The 16,509-nt window shown below is 32.1% G+C and overlaps 2 protein-coding genes across 2 annotated transcripts; both read left to right on the top strand.

The window, feature by feature from the left end:
• Positions 1-695: 695 nt before the first annotated feature.
• On the top strand, positions 696-3,317 carry LOC132630525 (uncharacterized). Its single transcript, XM_060346102.1, has 5 exons — positions 696-853; positions 948-1,068; positions 1,393-1,496; positions 2,815-2,946; positions 3,054-3,317. The coding sequence occupies exons 1-5, from the start codon at positions 851-853 to the stop codon at positions 3,078-3,080; spliced, it is 387 nt and encodes a 128-aa protein (XP_060202085.1). The 5' UTR covers positions 696-850; the 3' UTR covers positions 3,081-3,317.
• A 3,988-nt stretch (positions 3,318-7,305) lies between these two features.
• On the top strand, positions 7,306-7,698 carry LOC132630386 (uncharacterized). The gene has a single exon (XM_060345967.1). It carries the CDS (start codon positions 7,306-7,308, stop codon positions 7,696-7,698), a length of 393 nt encoding a protein of 130 aa, XP_060201950.1.
• Positions 7,699-16,509: the final 8,811 nt, after the last annotated feature.

The following is a 16,509-nucleotide window of genomic DNA, read 5'->3' on the forward strand; positions in this document are numbered from 1 at the left end:
CAGCCGCTATCCATGTAGGATTGGGCTAACCGTTTTAAGGCCCTGTGATGTTGTAGGCCGATCAAATCTAACCGGTCAAATTTCACCGCCCACATGAACAGCGTTGGATCATTTTTTCATTTTTTTGCGCGGATTGGCCTTCTGTTGGGGTGGTCTTTAAATTTTGGCCCTCATATTTGTGGTCTTTAAGTTTTGTCCCTTTCGCCTAATACCATGAGGTTTTGGGTTCGAATTCCGGCTCAATAAAAAAAAAATTCGCAAGGCAGAGTTTTATGACAAAATTAGACCTGTTCGGGATAAAGTTAGACTTTAAGCTAGAGTTTTGCCTTCACTTAATGCAGAGTTTTGGCATGCCTGAAGGTAAATCTCTACCTTAAGGTAGAGATTAACAAACTTTGCGTAAAGGTTGCAAAACTCTTTCTTGTGAATTCAAGCTCTACCTTGCGATTTTTTTTTTAATTTTTAACTGAGCGGGGGTTCGAACTTGAAACCAAAGCCTTTTAATGAAGGCCAAAAATTAAAGACCACCCCAAATAAGGGCATTCCTGCGAATTGCCTGCGTTGGATTGCGTTGCGTTGGACCGGCCCTTATTGACAGCTCTACTGTTTTTGTAAGCATTGGGATAAAAAGGAAAAAAAACAAATAAAAAAAAAAATATATATATATATATATGAGAAAAGGAAAAAAGAAAACAATGTTGGGATATTTTTGGTTTGGTCAATAGACAGAGTAGTACCTCGCAAAATAACCCAATTTATATAGTGTCGGGCAGAAGAAAGAGTTTCCTTTAAACCCTAGCATCTTTCCCTAAACCCTAAACTCTTCCTTGTACCCACACTAGCGGCTGCCATGGTTCTCTCTCTCTCTCTTTCTCATAATTTTATTGCAAGCCTTCACTTTTTTGCTTGACTTTTCTTATTTGTGTGTTGTTGGTTAATTACTGCAGGCAACAGAAAGTGTGAACCCAAAAGCATACCCACTTGCTGATTCACAGCTTACAACTACCATTATGGATTTGGTTCAACAAGCTGCTAACTATAAGCAGCTTAAAAAGGGTGCTAATGAAGGTGCTTAACTCTTACACTTGCTTTATATATGGTATTTTGGTTAATAAGTTACTCTTATGTTAAGTGCTTAACTAAAGATAGAGTAAACTGGGTTGGTTTCATTTCAGCCCCAAAGGAGACCTGTTTTTAATCTTTTTTTTTTTTGTGATAAAAGCCAGAAAGATTGTTTGAGTATTATTTTTTGTAACTTTATTATATGGTCTCTGTTATGATTTTGAGACATCAAGATATAATTATTTTTTTTTGTACTTTAGAGATGAATGTCCCGCTCATGCTTAGTGGTTAACGAAAGATAGATAAAATTGTGTTTTTGTTCTGTTTCAGCGACGAAGACACTAAACAGAGGAATTTCAGAATTTGTTGTCATGGCCGCAGATACTGAGCCCCTTGAAATCCTTCTTCACCTTCCGCTCCTGGCCGAAGATAAGGTGATTTATATTTTTCCTTTTTCTTCAAAAAGTTACCATATTCTTTCACCCATTTTTGGTGTTGTGCCTTGTTTTTTTATTGAGTAATGGACCGAACAGCTCCAAATAGAGGTAACGAACATTGAGTATCTATATAAGGGACTCTCGCTAGGTCTTTTTTTCCAGGTGTAGTTATAGGCATTTTCAAGAGTTATGTTTGGTACTCTTTTGTGTTATATTGTGTGAGGTTGTATTATTCTGATTTCAGCTTCTATTGAAACCATGTGTATATTATGCACATTCCCCTTTATAAACTTATCATTTTGAAGAGTTTGTATCAAACATGAGTCTTCTAGCTGTTTCCTGTTTTGTTCTATGATTTGGCATGTAATATTCTGTTCCTCTTGAAAATATAACTAAAGCAGCAAAAGACCAACCCTGACTAAGCAAATTCTTCCAATTTCTTGGCATTTTCTATCAATTTCATTGCATGGTGTTAAATGTTTTTGAACTAGTAAGCCAGTTGCCAGGTACCAATAGTCATGTTACTTGTTAAGTTTATTGTCTTTGTTTTGACTCAAGAGGTTATGGAGAATTTTCTGAGTTAGTCAAACTTATGTTTCTTGCTTATAGAATTTGAAGTTTTTAGGTGTTCTTTAAGGTAAGATCAAGAGAAATATGGGGGACTACTTTTCATTTAAAAAGTCTTTCTAATGAGGTAAATTGTGGTGAATTGAACTCGTGATGTTCGGCTACCATACATCCATGCTAAGTACTTTTCTGCTGAACCAACGCCCTGGGGCAACTTTTATCAACATGGCAGCTCTGTGGATAAACAAAGAGAACTGGATAACATATATAAACTGATGTGATGTGAAAAGATTTAAATTAGAATAAGAAAATCACTCTCTATGATAAGCAAACGCACTTATGTACAAAAAGCTTTGACAGCTAAAAAGGAGAAATCTTATTAGAATTATGCAGTTGCAAGGGATGCCATTATCAGTAGAAGGGCTAAATTACCTTGCTTTTACTCAACTGTTTTTATTTGTTGCCTTTTATTATATCCAATTGTTTCTTTGGTTGTATCTGCATGGTCTCTTAGTTATAGTTATACCTAGAATTGTTGTTCTTGAACTGATCCGAGTATATGATTCATTCCTGTCTTTCAATGCTACTTTTATTAGACTAACCTTGCTCAGGTTCTGGGCTGCTGCTTGTATCCTTTGTTTGGTGCTAAATTATTTTGCGTGCTGTTCAAATGATCTTTGAGATAACAAGGGAGTTTGGTTTTAAGTACAGAGTTCTAACTTTTTCCTTTCATCCCAAATTCTTTCAGAATGTGCCATATGTCTTTGTCCCTTCAAAGCAAGCTCTTGGCAGGGCATGTGGTGTTACCCGTCCTGTGATTGCTTGTTCGGTGACGAGCAACGAGGGAAGCCAGTTGAAATCTCAAATACAGCAATTAAAGGTAATTTTCTAAAGGGTTGTTTCTCGTCTATTTATATGTTTATTCTTCTGCATATTGATCTCCTTGCGTTGTGTAATACTGAAATGCTTGTTTCTCTTCTAATGCAGGATGCCATTGAGAAGCTCCTCATCTAAATGTTGAGCCTTTGCAGCATGAATGATGGGCCTCAACTTCACTTTTGAGGCTTGGACTGAAGTAGTTGTCCTGTTGGTGCTACTTTTTTATCCTTGTTCCTTTTTTGTTCTTGGATTTTATGACTAAGAGTACCCATAGACGCATGAAAAATTATTATCAGGTTTACATTGTAGTTAAGCCTGAGTTTATTATATCATGTATCTATGTTTAATGTAATTCTAGTTTTGATCTGATCATTTTCTTCTAGCACCTTTACAGCATTTGGTTGAATTATATGCTCATTTCTAGTCGGAGTTTGACGTTCATCAACGTATTATCATAGTTAAACTTAACCGGCCTACTCCCACTCTGTTTCGCATTTGATGGTATTATGTTGTTTTTAAGGGCCATTGAGGAAGTGCATGATCAAATTTCAACCCTCCAACCGTCTAATGAGGTGGGGTAGGGAATAATATTTTTTTAGTAAATATATAATTTGTTACCAGGTTAAATGAAATTAGCGAGTAATAGGTTAGGTGCATGTCACGGTTTGAATTATTTACTGCATTTTGAATGTTGATTATTGAAAAAATGAATGAAATAGGCGACTAATAAGGATATTGATTCAAAATTTGAGGTTCTGAGAATTTCACATGCTAAAAATTTGGTTGGTGCAATGAAGGATCCTCTTTGCTTCCTCTTCGATATAATTTGTCAGTTGGTAAGCTTCTAAATTATCAGCTCAACCTATTAATCATGGATTGATCATTTAACCCCAATTTTAGGCTCTAAGTTCATTTCACCAAGTTTTGGTACACCTGGCGGTCTCTATGATTTTCTTTTCAAAAGGTGATCATAAAATGAATTATAGAATTTGTCCAAGTACTATGCATTATACAATTTGTCCAAGTACATTTCATAATCAAGTCGTTAACTAATACTATTTGATCTGTCTCAATTTATGTGACACACTTTCGTTTTTTTTTTTATTTGTAAAAAAGAATGACACATTTCTATAATTTGAAACAACTTAACTTATTCTTATTTAGCTTTAAATGAAATGATTTACGGACACACAAATATCTAATGTTTGTTTTAGATGACAAATTTCAAAATTCTTTCTTTTCTTTCTTAAATTTTATGCCCAGTCAAACCGTGTAATATAAATTGGGACAAAGGGAGTAATTGCAAAATTTTGTACTCAGCATTTCCAGGAATATGTGGTCTTGTGCCCCATAGCTACCTTACTGAAAACATCAGCCCAAGACCAGGCTGCACGTACAACCTTTGTTGGTTTTGATAATTGCTGGATCTTCAGTTGGCCATCGCTTTGCCAGCAAATATCTCTGTTTTAAAATGGATGCAATAAGTTTTTTCATAATTGAAGATGAGACAGTGTGCTGACATGCAATTGATAGCTAATATTATGGAATTAGTATGGTGTCTCCCAGTCCAATCTTTCTTATTTTATACATTAGGTGTTTCCCATTTGATGGGCATCTTAGTTAATCAAATCCATAAACAAAGGGTTCTACAGATTCTTTCCTTGACTACTAATGAGACACCCATCGGATTTGTGAAATGTTGTTTAAGCTATCACATTATAAAGAAGGAATCATCCTAAGCAATTGTAAAGAGGTTTTGGCTGCATTATATGGGATAGTTGTAAATTGATAATGGGACTTCAGTAATCAATTAGATCGGATTGTCATTTGATGAAATCTTCAATGTTTCTCACAAACGTGATGCTCATCAGTTATGGTTTTGGTCGAGGAAAAGAACAATGTTTGTCCAACAAATGCAGATATTCTTAGATTCTTGGTTCAATTATTGCTACTAATGTTGGGGAGAAAATAGTTCTCGAACCTGTTTTGATCTTCTTAGTTAAATTAAAAAAAAAATGGCTATTAGTTAAATTAAAAAAAAAATTGGCTATTGTTTCATTTTCATGTACTCAATATTTACACCAAATTAATAGATGCATAATATGTTTGTACATAAATACATTTTACTATAGTCAAAGGTCCAGAATTTGCCCTAAACTTTACAAAATCCTCTGAATTTACCCTCAATTGATATATAGTTGGGGTTAGATCTACTCGTCTTGTTACAAAATTGGGATAGATTTTCACTTATTGACTAACCAAATAAACTTTTCAATATGTGAGCCTTTTTTACAAGAAAAGGGTCAAATTTTCCCATGAATTATATGAAATGGTCCAGATTTTTTTTTGAACTTTGCGAAATAGCCTAGATTTGACCACCATTTTCTCAGTCCTCTCCCTCTAAATCGATCATCACCATAAAAACGTATTCGCTTTATTCTCAAAAATACAATTTGTCTACTATTACTCCACCATCACTTCTCACTCATAACATTCACAGAAACACATGCAAATCCACACCAAAAGTACCATCTAGACGATCAATCACATACCTTCATCTTTACCACTTTCGTAGGCACCATTTTACCTCCGCTAGAAGACCAACCCTCAACCACTATAATCCCACCTTGACCGTCACAATACTGCTAAATGATTTAAGACCTGAATTTTGTATATCTAGGTTTGTTTCAGTATTAGCAGGTCAATATGAAGCTCTGACATCACTATTGGTGATTTGAGAAGGATTGGTGATGGAGTTATGTTGATAGAGTCATTACAGAGTTGAGAATTCAACTTAGAGGTGCAATCAATTACTGTTTGAGTTTTTGGGCATATTTGATGCTTGAGAATGATTCATTTTAAGCTTAGAAGATAGAGATCTGGCCGTTGGAGGTCCTGAGAGTCGAAGAAGACGATGATGTAGCCGCCGAAATAGTGACTCCATTCTTCAAAATTCAAAAACCAATTTGGATCATTTCACATGGTTCAAAGAAAAATGTGATCATTTTTCATACTAAAAAAGACTCATGTGCTGAAATGCTTTCGTTGTTAGTTAATAATGACAAATCTAGCCCATTTTGGTAACAACAAGGGTAAATCTGACCCTAGTTATTAACAGATGATAAATTTGGATCATTTCGCAATGTGCAAGGCAAAATCTAATCTTTTTCCATTTTTTTTTTTTTAATATATCTCGACCTTATCAAATCATTTTACCCTAAATTTGTTTTGGTATGTAACCTCGAGCGTGAATAAGTTTTTACTATTCTGCTCCTATCTATAGTAGCCAAACTCCGTTTCACATTGATGAAAATCATGTCCATATAATTGATCATTCACTATTGTTTAATGTAGAAACTTCATCTCAGTTCTTTCTGCATTTGCTAGACTACAACTGTCAAAACTATTAATTTAACTATTAGACACAGCTGTTAGGAGATGCCAATTGTAAAAGCTAGCCAGGGAAGGCCACATCCCCCAACAAAAGATTCAACTTAAGATTTATTGAAGTTTGTATCATCCATTATACTAAGCACACTTTGAGTAATATTTTGAAGTAAAAGCACTTAGGAGTGTGGTCCAGTAGCCAACCAAATGGATGAAAACCTGGAGATCAGAATTTAAATTTCAATAGAAAAAAAAAGTGAGGTGATTTTGTTTTATTTGGCTAAATTTTGGGAGGCAGAATTACTCAATATTTATTTTGATGGAAGATAACATATACAGTACCAGTGAAATAGTCGAACACTACTAGAAATAGGGATTTTGCCCACCGACATTAGTGAAAAATTTGTATTATAAAATATGATTTTCACTTCATTCCCACCGAATCAGTTCACTGGAAAACGCATGGTGGGAAACAGGTTTCCATTGAAACGCTGAGAAACTTCCAAATTTTTCCGTGTAAAACACTATTATTTAAGTTTTTTCCACCGACATTTAGTGGGAAATAAGTCAAATAGCCACTGAAAAATTTTCACTGAAAAAATAGAGATCTTTTATTAGTGGAAGTATGCACAAATACGATCAACCAGAATATTTGAAAATAAATGCTATCAGTACCTTACAAAGAAACATCATGTTCCCTTCATTAATTAATCAAGTTGGTATTCCAAATAATCTATCGGTTCCACGTGCACCTTCTTTGATTTCCCCTACTTTGCAGACAATTTCATAACAACAATTAAATTATTCTTCTAAAAAAACTGTTTATAACTAAGACAATTGGAACTTTCCATCCAACCACATGGTTGTGAGATATTCCATTGAAGATCTCTATATATAAGGCTATCAAGACATTGTCTTAAGCAACATTACCTCAAATAACAAGCATTCAACGCGATTTCAAGAATTCACAACCATGGCTAAGTTTATTGTTCTTTGCTTGATTTTAACATTTGTGTCTATAGCCATGGCTGATAATGCATCAAATTTTGCAAATTCTCCTGCTTTTAGTCCATCATCTTCAATTAGAAAACTTGGAATGCACCATCTAGAAGAAGAGAAGAGCATTAATTTTCCGAAAGAAGTAATTGGTTCTCCACATCAACAAGAGGATAATGATGTTGATCAAGATCATGACGAAATCAAGATTAAGCATCATCATTCAGTTGACAAGTCAATTTTTGGAGGTGGAGTGATTCTTGGAGGCTTAGCAACAACATTCTTTGTGGCAATCTTTTGTTACATTAGAGCAACTAGAAGGAAGAGTAATGTGGAGCCTAGTTCCCCTAGTTCCTCAGCAGCAGTATGATTCTAGTGGATTTTGTACACTTGCAATTAGAAAATTGCAACCCCCTTTTGGTAGAAAATTGTAAATATACCGTATGTCAATTCTGATTTTGGAATTTTTATTGTACAAAAATTGAATAAAAATACAGATGTTTTACTCATTTCCTATCTACTTAGATTCCATTAGTTGAAAAAATGATTTGGTCGTGTTAGTGTGGTATTTTAGGTCCTATAGTTTCTAGTAATCTTCTGATCTTGTTAGAGATTTATATGCTTTCTAGTACTTTTATTTTATTTCTTATAATATTGATTAAGATGAACGTAAAATGAAATGATAGTCAGCGAAAACTCATATAAGTGATTCATACTCGATCATTTAGGATTAAGGGATAATTGTTATTGTCCTCTATCCCTTATTTGTTTCAAGATCACCCAAAAAAAAGAAACAAAAATGATAGATAACATTTTTTTTTGGTGGGTGGGGGTTGCGGTCAGGAGAATGAATTTGATTATTTTTTTTCCAAAATATTATTACCTGATTCAAGTAATAGTAACTATTATTCCACAAAATTTAATTTCTTATTATACAATAAAATGTAACACATTTCTTACTATCAGGTTCATTCACCTTTTTTCAATTTCTGCATATGGGTTTTGGATCGGTGCAGGTCGGATCGGTACTTTTTAATTTATTAAATAAAAAATAAAAAAGAGTAAAATATATTATTCATCGAAAGTTAAATTTTCTGGCAGATGTGATTTTGTTTTAATAGATTGAAAGTTTTGTGATATTTGTGTTAGAAAACACAATCAAATGACTTTAATAAAAAAAAATCATAATAATATGACAATCTATGAAATTTACTCTAAAAAAGGATGAATCATCCACACAAAAAAAAAAAGAAGATGATGAAGAAGAAGAAAGAGAGAAAAAGAGAGGAGAGATATAAGAAACAAGACATTTATATGAAAACTACAATTATAACACTATATAGAAAGATGAGTTTAGATGAAGGATCGTCGACATAGTACTATTTAGAAGAGGCTAAAGCAAATAGGTGTTGGTCGACATGTGGGCTAGCCAATCAAATGGTATTTTCGGTATTGCCTCATTTCAATGCTTAAGTATATTGTACTTAATTGCCTTATGATGTGTACTTTTTCATTCTTGGACATCAAAAGCAGCCCATATTTTACTTTTGACATTTGTGTCCTCCGGAAAAGCTGCACTTCGACTTCCTATGTTGTGGGGCCCATCTTCTTTTTCTATTTTCATGCCTTTCGATTTTGGATTTTCTTTAACAGCAGTGGACCCCACCTATTAATTCTGGATCACAATGCACTTTTCCATAACTTGTATTTTTCATATATTTCAATGGTTAATTACTCCTCTATTAAGATTTTATTTACACAACATATTAAAGATGAAATAAGGAACTCAAAGATTATAGTATTGTTGTTGTTTTTAATAATATTTTTACTAATGTTAAAAATATTTATTCGGTATTAATTTTACGCTTAATGAAATAATTTACTATCACATAAATATATAACGTCTCAAAGCATTTCAAATAATCTGAAAAAATATACTATAACACAAATTATAGAATTCATGCTTTCAAAACTTCTAGCTTTTCACACGTGACTTTAAAAAAACTTCGTCAAATATGTTGAAAATTTCTTAAAATTGCATAGAGATAAAATTAAATTAGTTATTGAAATGTTGATTAATTATAACAAAGAAATATCGCAGAATATGTTAAAAGATTCTTATAATTACATCGATTAAATTATAAATATATGTTGGGCCTGTGCTGGCACGGGTCCAGTATCTAATAATAACAAGAAATTGTTAGAAACATATATTTCTGGACCAATTAACTAATTAGCTATTGGGCACTCCACGTCGACGAAGTTTTATGCTTCCATGCTTTTTGCGAAATTAAAATAGCTTTTTCAACACATGGCACTTCAGGGAGTATTTTAATATAATAATAAGGGAAAATGATCAAAAATATCTCTCTATTTTGGAAAAAAGGCTAAAATATCTTTTCGAATTTATTTTGGGTAAAAAATATTCCTCCCATTATTAAACTTGTCAAACATACTCTCTTTTAACAGAAATATTCAATCTCCCCAAATAATCATTTTTTGACCCGACCCATTATTAATCCGATACAATAAAATATTAACCCCTACTTCACCAAACAATACCCAAACGTTTCCCACCCCTAACCATTTCCATCATCTCTTGTGTCCTGTCTAGCTGTAGTTTTTCTACTTTTATCATTCGTTTCGTACCATACCAGAGATAATCAGTGAACTTTACATGTAAAAAGACTATGATTTGATTCACTTCATAATGCATATTTTCTCCTAACTCCAAATTTAGATACAAAAAAGTCATAATATCAACGGTAATATTTCAAGGTGGAACACGATACTGGCAAATGCGGATAACTCAGAGATGTCATTTTATTTCAGTAACCTTTCTAATGGAACACGGTACTGGAAATTGTGAATTAGGGGTTAATATTTTATTGGATCGGGTCAAAAAATGGTTATTTGGGGCGATTGGATATTTATGTTAAAAGAGGGATATGTTTGAAAAGTTTAATAACGGGGAGATATTTTTGACCCAAAATAAGTTGGGAGGATATTTTTAGCCCTTATTCCAAAGTAGAGGGATATTTTTGACCTTTTTCCTTAATAATAATGTACACTTCCGTCTTAAATTATCTGTCGCTTTTTTGTTTTATATGCCCCTTAAGAAATATTAATTAAGAGAAATAAGTGACTACTTTATTCTTATTTATTTGTAAGATATAGTGTCACGACCCAGCTAGGGGCCGCGACGGGTACCCGGGGCTAGCCACCGAGCACCACTCGAGCTACTACTCATCTTACTCACTTAATGCTCTTTTACCAACTTTATACACTAATTGTAGGAAAATCATATTTTATATGGAAACATAAATGCTTTATATACATTTGCCTCTCGGCCACCAAAATAATATATACACATAATAGCATCTTATGAAACCATCTAACCCACACTGCGTATCTACGAGCCTCTACTAACATACTAAACATATAGACGGAACAAGACTCCGCCGTGCCCAAAATATGCATATATACCAAAAGGAGAATCACAAGCACCTCCGAACAATGGAGTGCTCTCAATCAGCTGACAGCTACTAAGAATCTGGATCAAGCTCACCTCCCTGTCTACCTGTGGGCATGAACACAGCGTCCAAAGAAAACGGACGTCAGTACAAATATTGTACTGAGTATGAGAGGCATGAATAATGAAGAAAGACAACAATAATATAATGAGGACATCAGTATGAAACATCTGGATCTGAGTGACAATCATAAGAGAAGTAATGCATGCTATCTTACTCATACTCATCATCATATCATATATGCATAATATGTAAACTGCCCGTCCATATCGGAACGGTGTGATAATCAATAACAATAGCCCGCGTCCGGGGTACCATCTCATGCCGCCCACTAGTGGTGTCTGCCCATGCCAAATGGTCATGGTGTATCTGTATAGCTGTCCGCCTTAGCGGTGACTGCCCGACCAACTAGGCGCGGTGTGATATTATCATAACATGCTCATATTATTATAGTACATACATAAAGCTCAAGATCAACTATACTCTATCGGGGTGACGTAAGGTCGTGATCCCCCGATTTCATTACGGAGCAATGATCGACATTCTGCCTCACCTTGAAGGAATTAATACATAAGGTGAGTGTAAGCAATAAATAACATCATTATCAATATGGCATCATCATATCATATCTCTTATCTTACATAGACGTTTATGGATATAGGCTTTTAGCTTTCCGGAATATAGGAACTCCTGGAGAGGAAAGGAACTTAGGCTATAGGATTCATGCCATTAGAAAGAAAGGACTAGCCTCACATACCTTTGTCGTTTAGTTGAGCTATCGGTCGCTTGCTCTCCTTAGTGTCACGTCGCTACCTTTACGAAAGAATCCGTATTAACGTTAGTTAGTCGACTTAAGGAATACGTCGCTATTTCTAGAGAAAGTTGGGCAGCACTTCCTTTACTTATACTACTTTTCTTATAGTCCATATCAACTCCCAACGTTCTCAACAACATCCACAATATTACAATCAACAACCATCATTTATATATTCACCACATTCCACCATTTTTCTCTAATTTCCCCACATTTGTCCTTATAACTCATTATTGTGTTTTCGCGCATTTAATTCTTTTTTCATGATACAAACATCATTTATAACGTATTCATAATCACAACACGTCACATTCATGATTCCATTCCACTATCATTCAATGGTGACACTATTCACCCATTCAAGACCTATTTCCCATGTCTTTCTACAATTCAAGCTTCTTAGTTTCCTAATACCTTAAATAACATGATAAAGTCATAAAACATACCTTAGATAATGGTGGAACAAGTCTTGAGTAGCAATACTCTTTTATACTAAAAACCCTACTTCACTTCCTTTGCAATTTCTTGGTATAGATGAACTTTGGTGAGTTTCACACTCTTGATTTCAATGATTTGGGTGTTATTGATCTTGATTTTCACTTGCATTCTTGTATTGGAAGAGTTTTGGAATGTTCTAGAGAGAGATTGGGTCGTGGAGAGAGAAGGGGAAATAAATAAAATGGACTTGGATCATTATTTTATAAAGTTGAAATCTGTCCCGACATCATTATACGGTCCGTATAATCGACCGTAAAACTGCTCCAGTGATTACCCTTTTCCGTGTCAATTTGACGGTGTATTATACGGGCCGTATAATTTTATACGGTCTGTATAATTGACCGTAAAATCATCCCTTCAGCAACCTCATTCTACCTCATTCTGTGACTCTTTTACGGTTCATTATACGGCCGTAAAAGCATTATACGGTCCGTATAATCGACCGTATAATCCACCAGTTCGCTGAATCTCATTTCCATCACTTCGCTTCATCTCCGACCCTTATGGAACCTTCTTAACAATTGTTTAACACCTCAATACCAGTCTAAAGGACGTTGTCCCTCGTCAAAACACCATATACGTCATACCCTTCATTGGCCTAATCACTGTACGCTAGCGAGGGAAATTTCCAAGGTGTAACATATAGTCTCTCTCCATTAAATGTTTATCCTATTTTTAATTTGAGATAACTATTTTAAGTAACCACGACGGATAATTTGAGATGGAGGGAGTACTAGTTCAGAAGGGTTTATAATAATAAACTAGATGGCCTATGCCCGTGCTGCGCACGGGCCCAACACTTTAGCTTATAGTGCATCTATGTGTATGTAGTTGTCTTTGAATAGTGATTATATATATATATTATGTTCAAAACACGATTAATATAACATTGTAGTTTGTGCTCCGTATCTAAAACTTTATTATATTAATGTTTGCTACGAATACAAAATCGGCAAATTTATTAATATTTTTTAAAAGAGAAGACTTGTTTAAAAGGAAACTATTTTCCTCTCTTTGAGATAAAACAATAGCAATATTTAAGCATCAGTTGATACTTTCAATTTTAATTCGATTAATTTAAAGGTGTAAAATACTTATTATTTTTTATCAAATTTTGATTTGGATAATTCTAATTCAAATTATTAAATTAATTTTACATGTTTAAAACGAAATAAAGTAGAAATTGATTTTCTATTTAAATGAAGAAATACTATTTTTTAATTTTTGGTAAATATTTTCGGTTTAGCTCATTTTACTTGTCATGTTGTCTTTTGCATGGTTTTTTTAGAAAACGTCGATTAGAATTATAATTTGACTAATTTACCTTATTCATTATTTGATCTCCATTTGATATTTTTTTTACGACATTAATCTCTTTTCACATTTATTAGAGTAAGAATAAAAATAAAAAAGTAATTAAATTCTATCTTATTTTAAAATATAAATATTTTAAGTATATTTATTTTAGTAAACATAACAAATAAATGACATGACAAAATAGCAAATATAACAGTTTAATATCTAGATTAGATCTCAGGCTAATATAAAAAAAAGAAAGAAAATTGTATAGTTTGACTACTTAACCTTTTGAAGAAAAGCAATTTTATTTGTTCCCACTAATGGATTGATACGCACGTGGCAATGAATCCATCATTATTGACTTAATGAGATACTTTGAAAATTACATGAATATGATTTGATTTTTTAATATGGGGTGCACTTTTTTTTTTGGACATTATTAATTTGCACAATATATATATATATATATATATATATATATATATATATATACTATGTTCAAAACACGATTAATATAATATTGTAGTTTGTACTCCGTATCTAAAACTTTATTATATTAGTGTTTACTACGAATACAAAGTGTGCACTTTTTTTTGACATTATTTTTTTTTTTAATATGGGGCTCACCTTTTTTATTTTTTTTATTTTTTATATTGCTTGATTTTGTTAATATGGGGTCCATTTTTTTTTACCATGAGTTTGGAGATGGTGGGTCCACTTTTTTTTTTTTAATATATTGCTTGATGTTGTTTAGTATGGGTCCACCCTTTATGGGGTGCACTTTTTTTTTGATATTATTAGTTTGCACTATTTTTATGCATATAATATATATACATATACTATGTTCGAAACACGATTAATATAACATTGTAGTTTGTGCTCCGTATCTAAAACTTTATTATATTAGTGTTTGCTATGAATAAAAAGTCTGTATTTTTTTTTTTTAACATTATATTTTTTTTAATATGGGGTTTACTTTTATTTTTTTTATTTTTTATATTGCTTGATTTTGATAATATGGGGTCCACTTTTTTTTTTCCCATGACTTTGGAGATGGTGAGTTCCACTTTTTTTTCTTCCTTTTTTTTATTGCTCGGTGTTATTTAGTATGGGGCCCATCCCCCCCTTTTTTTTAAGGGACAACGGACGACGAAGCATGGATCTAAACCCATTCTTTATATAGTTTTTTTTAATTTTTTTTTATATTGCTTGGTGTTGTTTAGTATGGGACCCACCCTTTTGGACATTATTAGTTTGCACTATTTTTATGCATATAATATATATATATATATATATATATATATATATACTATGTTCAAAACATGATTAATATAACATTGTAGTTTGTGTTCCGTATCTATAACTTTATTATATTAGTGTTTGCTACGAATACAAAGTCTGCACTTTTTTTTTTTTTTTTTTACATTGTTTGTTTTTTTAATATGGGATTCACTTTTTTATTTTTTTTTATTTTTATATTGCTTGATTTTGTCAATATGGGATACTGTGTTCAAAACACGATTAATATAACATTGTAGTTTGTGCTCCGTATTTAAAATTTTATTATATTAGTGTTTGCTACGAATACAAAGTCTGCACTTTTTTTTTGACATTGTTTATTTTTTTTAATATGGGATTCACTCTTTTTTTATATTGCTTGATTTTGTTAATATGGGATCCACTTTTTTTTCCGTGAGTTTGGAGATGGTAGGTTCCACTTTATTTTTTAATAGTGGTAGGGTTTTTTTTTTTTTTTTTTTTTTTTTTTTTTTTTTTTTTAATACTGGTTGGTGTTTAATATGGATCCATGAAGAACTTCTATTTTTACATTTTAATAAATAATTTTTGTTTAACTTATTTTTTACTTGTCATGTTGTTTTTTACACGATTAATATAACATTATAGTTGTGCTCCGTATCTAAAACTTTATTATATTAATGTTTGCTACGAATACAAAGTCTGCACTTTTTTTTTAACATTATATTTTTTTTTAATATGGGGTTCACTTTTTTTTTTTTTGATATTGCTTGATTTTGATAATATGGGGTTCACTTTTTTTTTTCCATGAGTTTGGAGATGGTGTGTTCCACTTTTTTTTTTTTTTTTTTTTTTTTTTATTGCTCGATGTTATTTAGTATGAGGCCCACCCTTTTTTTTAAGGGACAACGGATGACGAAGCATGGGTCTAAACTCATGCTTTATATAGTTTTTTTTTTTTATATTGCTTGGTGTTGTTTAGTATGGACCCACCCTTTTGGACATTATTAGTTTGCACTATATACATATATATATATATATATATATATATATATATATATATATATATATATATAATATGTTCAAAATATGATTAATATAACATTATAATTTGTGCTCCGTATCTAAAACTTTATTATACTAGTGTTTGCTACGAATACAAAGCCTGCACTTTTTTTTTTGACATTGTTTATTTTTTTTAATATGGGATTCAATTTTTTTTTTATATTGCTTGATTTTGTCAATATGGGATACTGTGTTCAAAACAAGATTAATATAACATTGTAATTTGTGCTCTGTATTTAAAACTTTATTATATTAGTGTTTGCTACGAATACAAAGTCTGCACTTTTTTTTTGACATTGTTTTTTTTTTTTTTAATATGGGATTCATTTTTTTTATATTGCTTGATTTTGTTAATATGGGGTCCACTTTTTTTTTCCGTGAGTTTGGAGATGGTGGGTTTCACTTTTTTTACTTTTTTTTTAATAGTGGTTGGTTTTTTTTTAATAGTGGTTTTTTTTTTTTTAATACTGGTTGGTGTTTAATATGGGTCCATGAAGAACTTCTATTTTTTAATTTTTAATAAATATTTTTTATTTAACTCATTTTACTTGTCATGTTATTTTTTACACGATTTTTTAAGGAAACGTCAATTAGAATTATAGTTTCACTAATTTACCTTATTAATTATTTGATCTCCATTTAATAGTATTTTTTCTTTTATGACATTAATCTCTTTTCACATTTATTAATCTTATTTTAATATATAAGTATTTTA

Source organism: Lycium barbarum, chromosome 3, assembly GCF_019175385.1.
Source record: "Lycium barbarum isolate Lr01 chromosome 3, ASM1917538v2, whole genome shotgun sequence".
Taxonomy (NCBI): Eukaryota; Viridiplantae; Streptophyta; class Magnoliopsida; order Solanales; family Solanaceae; genus Lycium; species Lycium barbarum.